The sequence below is a fragment of the Prosopis cineraria genome, unplaced genomic scaffold, assembly GCF_029017545.1.
Source record: "Prosopis cineraria cultivar Desert tree isolate PC_DT_omini unplaced genomic scaffold, ASM2901754v1 PC7, whole genome shotgun sequence".
NCBI lineage: Eukaryota > Viridiplantae > Streptophyta > Magnoliopsida > Fabales > Fabaceae > Prosopis > Prosopis cineraria.
The window spans coordinates 7,594,071-7,600,813 of NW_026555338.1; the positions used below are offsets into that span (position 1 = coordinate 7,594,071).

Consider the following 6,743-nt stretch of genomic DNA (forward strand, 5'->3'; position numbering starts at 1 on the left):
ATATATATATATATATAGAGCCAGAAATTCTAGTGGTCAGGCTTATTCAGGCCGGGCTTGTTCTAATCAAGCTTAAAGTATCATACTCTCTTAACAAAGCCCATATAGCCCAGCCCTAACTTTTTTTGGGCAGTTCGGGTTGGCCGGTCAGGCTTGGCCTGAATTATTGGCTCTATTTAATGGTTTTTTGTTTAACCATCAATTATGTGATTCCCCAATTTCTACATACTCTTACTCAATGTTTTTTGTGATAACTGTCAAACTTGAATGCATCGAATATTACAAAATCTGTAGTACTGATGGGTGAGAATGTTTTGAGAAACAAGATAATGAAGAGAGAAATGGGAGAGTCAAAAATCTGAAGAGCGATTCAGTTGACTACTAGCCAAGAATCAACAAAATAAAGTGAGATATAGAGAAAAATTCAACAATGTCTTCCATTGTCCTATATTTTATTGTGTTGGGGTGAGGAAGATTTTTGTTGATGAATTCATTAGTGGTATTTTTTTATAATATCATCAATGTCATTGTACATTAGTGCAAGACATTTGAATAAATGAGTTTTTGATTGGTTTATTCTTTTTTTTTTTAATGACCAACAATAATTCTACTTCGAGTTTAGTGACCTATGTATGGTGAGTGTCACACCAAGACACGTTCTTGTCAATTTTTCACTACACAAATCACACACCAATACAAAGTGACAAAATCACGTAACCTTGCCAAACTCAGTTATTCCATTAAAGATGTCAGATTCACTTTGTAATCACATGAAGAGAGTTCATAGATCACATTAATCTCTAATGTAACAATACCATACCAAGATAAAACCGCTTATATAGATACAAAGTTTCAAACATGAAGCACTCATAAAGATACCTAGTAACGAACCACAGCAACCACATCATGAATATATTTATTAATTATCAATCTGTATCATCCCCCTTGAACATGGTAAGCACCAACATAATCCACAATCTAGAGAGTAACAAACGTGTGTTCATGGAATAGGATAGACTACTATTTTTCCTGTGGCTCTATTAGATTCCAGGTGGGCAAATGCTTCTTTTGTCTGAGAAAATGGAAATGGACTCTTGGGATCCAGTATTGGCTTCACCTTGCCATTCTCAATGTAAGGTCTAAACTTTTCTAAATTAGCTCCATCTGAAGTGAGAAGAAATATGATTGCCGGAGGAAATCCAGGAGGAACTATTGTTACTACTTTGCCTCCTTCCTTAACAGCCTTGAATGCCCATTCAGTCTCTCCTGTTTGTGATATTAAAAAAATAGTTATATTTAGAATATTTGTTATTGTCTTCACAAATCAAATATATGCGTAAGCTATAAAGAATTTTACTATCAAGCTCAAAATTTTACCTGCTGCATCATAAACTACATCAAACTTTTCTGGTAGATCCTCATTGTTCTCCTGTGTATAGTCAATAGGCAAATCAGCACCCAAGTTCCTCAACAATTCCAATGTTTTAGTGCTAGAAGTTGCTGCTATTTTCGATGCGCCATAAACATGTTTGGCAAGCTGCATTACATTAAAATTTGGTGCTCATTTATAACATCACATTTAAGTAACAATTAAACAAATATTTCAATTATTATGCACTGCACCTTTTCGTTTAGCATGTTGACGTATCAACAAAATGAACTAAGGGAAAAGAAATGAAACATGGTACCTGGATAACAAAGGTTCCAACTCCACCAGCACCACCCAAAACAAGAATGGATTTTCCATCTGAAAAGCCGGCACGCTCGAGCCCTTCATAAGCCGTCTCCATAGCTAAAGGAATGCTAGCAGCCTCAACAAAGCTCAGATTTGGAGGCTTATGGGCCAATGGTTTTTCTTCTACAGCAGTATACTCTGCCAAAGACCCAACCACCTTTGGGTGATCAAAGGCTTTCTCATTAATATCACCATAGACTTCATCCCCTACCTTAAATTTCTTCACCGCAATTCCTACTTTCACCACTACACCAGCAACATCATATCCAGGAGCACTCTACACACACCACGCCCACAGCAAGGAAAAAGCCAAATCAATTTAGAATAATAAATAGACATATGAATGAAGACATTGTTTTGCTGATATATTCTCTCCCACCCTCAAACCTCTTGGAGTTGGATTTATTCCTCTGTAAAAGGAGAATGCACTGTAAATCTGAATTTTTTTAAGTTAGATTTGACGATATATGTTTGATACTTTTGAAAAGTATAAATTTAATTTAAACAATTTAAATTTGCAGTGAAAAAAATACTATTTAAGACTCAGTGAATAGAAATTTACCCCGACCCGCTCACCCACTTGGAAATCAGTATATCAAGAATAATAAATAAATAAATAGATAATTAATAAATGAAGACATTATTTTCAGATATTCTCTCTCCCATCCCCAAGCCTCGAATAGATCGCCCTATTATATTATTTTATTTTATTTGACCTTCATTCACTCCCAGCAAATGATAGAAGTGCAATGAATAATAAAGAAAGAGGGGAATGAAAGGCTTACAGGTAAAGGAGAGTCGGAGTCCTTGAACAAGCCACCCATCCTTTTGTAATCAATGGGATTAAGGGAAGCTGCGGAGACTTTGAGGAGAACCTGATCATGGCTGAGTTGAGGTAAACCAAAATTAGGGTACAAATGGAGAACTTCAGATGAGTTTCCTTACTCAGAATAGACCCAAGCATTCATGTGAGAGGGTATGGTCGGCGTAGAAGCCGCAGCCATGAGGAGCAACGAAGATGATCAGCACAGAATCGCCTGAAATGAATTGGTGAGTGAAGGAGAACCGCTCTCTGGCTATTTATCCAAATGAATTCAAATTAATAATAATAAAAATAATAATAATTATCAACCATTTGAAATTATCCTACAACAATAATGGCACTATAACAGAGCCCACTAAGCATTAACACTCGAAGGTACAGCAAAAGTGACGCGTCTTCATGTCGCCATCCTGTACCTAGACATCATTTGTGGCCGTGGGCAACAGAACATTTCAAATAATCAATCGCCTTTTCCTTGTAATGAACGTGTCTTGGACTTGGTTCAATTCCAAACAAAAGACTTGTGTCGCCATTCACTTGTTACGTTTTGGTGTAAGGGTAAACTTGACTTTTCATTCTTTTTTTTTTCCTCGTTACTTCCTCTCTATATACCATCTCAAGTTTTGAATGATTAGGATTTAACATTTTATAAAATTTAGTTTAATTTTTTTTTATTTTTTGATTACAATCCTGAATCTTGAATTATAGTGTAAATCAAACTAATAAATATCCATTCATCTTATACCAATGATTTTGGGTTAATTTGATATGAAACAAGTGAATACCCAAAAGGAAGGATACAACGAATCTGACTTTGCACCTACTTACAAAGACAAAGAGGGCAACTAAATGATGGTTGGAGAAGCAAAAGTGAAGAGATAGATTATATAAGTATATATTTAAAGTTGAAATAGAAAATATAAGTATACTTGGCCAATTTTTGGGATTTGAAGGTTTATTTTGGCTACTAATTAATTTAAGTAATTCAAATTGTAAATAGATTTTGTGTAGGAATTCATAATATATATTTCATGTATATGATTATTATTGGCTTCTGAAATTTTGTTTGTGGGTGCTGAAATTTGGTTTTGTAATGTACAATGCAGGAAGTCAATAAAAATGCAGCTTCCCTACTTTTAAAAATGTTGGTCATAATATTAATAGATTATGAGGAAAAATCATTGAATATTATCACTAAAACAATGTTACAACAATATAAAACGGTTGCCTCATCATAATCATTTTATATTTTAGAATATTAAACGGTTTTGACATCAACATCGTCTGATATTCATTAAACTGTTCGAGGTGGAGAACTGTTTAATAATCTGATTCTCAATTACTCTCCTCCAAACCTCAAACAAATATTAACAGTTTTGAATTAAAAATTGTTTAATAAAGCAAGATATTAAACGGTTAATAACCATTGAATATATGCTCTTAAAATATTCAATGCCTAATTATTTAACCATCCATAATCGTTTAATATTAGCAAAAACAACCATTTTATAAACCCTTTTTGCAATAGTATATAATGAGTTTTTTCATATTTCATAATACGTTCCGTACAAGCGTTTATAAGATGGTGTCAATGCATCATGGGCCCGTCCACTAGCCAACCTTATGATTTATGAACGATGAAAATGGAAAAGCAATGAGTGGTGCACAAATTATTTCAAAACAAATAAACATTATATTGATAAAATATTAAAAAAATTACAGATTTGTATTTCTTTTCTTTTTCTAACTTTATAGACTTGTATTACTTGTACCACCATAAAACTATGTATAAAAGTCCACCTATATTTGATTTGTCCAGCATCTATAAATACACACGGAACTAGCTGTTCATAAATTTCTTAAATTTGTTTATCATAAAAAGTTGAATTTTATATTTTTTACATGTTTATGGAACAGTTTTAAAAACTAAAATTTATATTTTTCGCCATAGAAATAATAAATAGGTATTGAAATATAAATATGATTAAAATTGTCTATCCCATAGAAAAACAACTAATAAAATAAATTGAATATGCTTGTAGAAAATCTTGACCTGGATATCCATCATCCATTGTGTCTTGTCTATTGTTGTACTTAGTCGAATCAAAGGCTGAATTATACCCCCGGGATACCCCAATAAAAAAAAGGGGGGTGGTCTGAATTATGCTTTAATGGAAATAATAAACATGTCTATTGTTAAACATGAAGAAATGTTGTTAATGGAAAAATTCTTTTTCTTTTTATAAGAAATGGAAAAATTCTTTTAAATCAAGGGGGCCAAGAAGAAAGCTTTATTTAAAAAAGAAATATAAATGGGCTAAGTTTGTTTTGTATAGGCCATAACTTGATCTGAAAGAAACAAAACTTGCTGGGCTAAAATGCGGTTAAATTAGGATTTAGATTCAATGAATGTCATGAATGCACTCATTTAATAAGTATCTCAAATATAATCATTGGATTTCACATATGAGATTTTAGGTTTGTCACTGGAATGAGAAGTAGAGTTCTCGATTGAGCTAATCCTACTACTGGGCCAATTCCAAAAACTCCGTATCGTATAGCTCACTTTCAGTTAGTAGAACTCAAAAAGCAACTTCAAGAATTGTTAGAGAAGGGCTTTACATGCCTTAGTTTTTCACCTTGGGACAAGTCTTATTTGTGAATGAAAAGGGTGGTAGTCTCCAATTGTATATCAATTACAAACAATTAAACAAGGTAACTGTGAAGAATAAGTATCTACTTCCTAGAATTGATGACTTGCTTGATCTACTAGTAGGAGTGTCTGTGTTGTCTAAGATTGATATGTAGTTTAGATATCACTAGTTAAGGGTGAATGTCGAGGATGTGCCCAAGATAGCATTTCATACTCGATATGGGAATTTTGAGTTTTTTATAATGCTATTCAGGTTGATGAATGCACTTGTAGTTTTCATGGATTGCATGAATTGCATATTCTATCCATATTTAGTTCAGTTTGTTATTGCGTTCTTAGATGACATACTGATATATTCTAAGGACAATAAGGAGCACATAAGGAATTTGAGGACTTAAGGATTCTAAGAGATAATCACTTGTATGCCAAGCTAAGTAAGTTTCTCAATGGACTTATATAAGGTAAAGGTAGTGTCACAGTAGGAGTGACTGAGTTTTATGATAGAGATGTCAGGTTTTTTAGGCTTGGCAAGCTATTATTGGAGGTTTATTCAAGGGTTTTCTCAAATAGCTATCCCTTTAACCCATTTAACTTAGTAGGATTAACTGTTTCTTTTAGGATGACAAGTGTGAATCCGCCTTCATGAAATTAAAAGAGAAGTTGACCTCAGCGTCAATGTTGATTATTCCTAATCCATAATTGCCCTATGAGGTTTATACAAATGCCTCTTTGAAATGCTTATGATGTGTTCTAATCGAAGATGGAGTAGTAGCTTATGCGTCCATGCAGTTGAGATCCCATGAGGAGAATTACCCAACGTATGACCTAGAGTTAGCAGCATTAGTGTTTTCTCTTAAGATTTGATGACATCATCCTTATATTGTAGAGTTTAACGTGTGCAGTGACCATAAGAGCTTGAGACATCTTGTAGACCATAAAGAGCTTAATATGTGACATAGGAGGTGGATGGAGTTTTTAAATATAAGATAGGCTAGCACCTAAGAGGGGCTGAATTGGGTAATACTTATAAACTTTTAAAAACTTAAAAGAGTGAAATGCTTTTGTATGAAGGAAGAAGATGAGACACACAACATCTACATCCCATCCTCAAGATTACACTTGATATTTCCAACTAAATTCACAAACTTCAATAGGTGTTTGCCACCACAGTACAACTCACAAGACTTAACTTGTCTTGAATCAACTAACAAACCTTACTACAATTTAGCAAGTTATTACAATCACTTGAAAAATACCTTTTCAAGATTTTCAGATGAATGAAATAAACTTTCACAAAGAGACTCTCTTAAAGAGTAGATAAATTATAGTTAAAAGCTTATAAACTTGTTAAAGCTTTTTCATAATTCTTTTCAAGAATAATGAATGAATGCAAGATGTTTAAGCACAATTTGAAAGCTTTTTGAATGCTCAGATAAAGATAAGTTTGCTCAGGAATCAAAACTTCTTGTTTAAGCTTGAATTGAATCACATATATAGTTTTGGTAGTTGACAGATTGTTAGAACAGTGTTTG

At 33.2% G+C, this 6,743-nt stretch overlaps 1 protein-coding gene across 3 annotated transcripts; it reads right to left on the reverse strand.

The window, feature by feature from the left end:
- Positions 1-714: 714 nt before the first annotated feature.
- Positions 715-2,831, reverse strand: LOC129315301 (2-methylene-furan-3-one reductase-like). 3 transcript variants are annotated; one of them, XM_054958908.1, is made up of 5 exons: positions 2,681-2,831; positions 2,521-2,597; positions 1,689-2,012; positions 1,378-1,429; positions 715-1,266 (listed from the first exon to the last, which is right to left on the reverse strand). In XM_054958908.1, exons 1-5 carry the CDS (start codon positions 2,697-2,699, stop codon positions 1,001-1,003), a joined length of 738 nt encoding a protein of 245 aa, XP_054814883.1. In that variant the 5' UTR covers positions 2,700-2,831; the 3' UTR covers positions 715-1,000. The 3 variants fall into 3 exon arrangements, with proteins under 3 accessions (XP_054814883.1, XP_054814881.1, XP_054814882.1); XM_054958906.1 differs by having other exon boundaries at positions 1,378-1,537; positions 2,681-2,828; XM_054958907.1 differs by having other exon boundaries at positions 1,378-1,537; positions 2,521-2,610; positions 2,681-2,806.
- Positions 2,832-6,743: the final 3,912 nt, after the last annotated feature.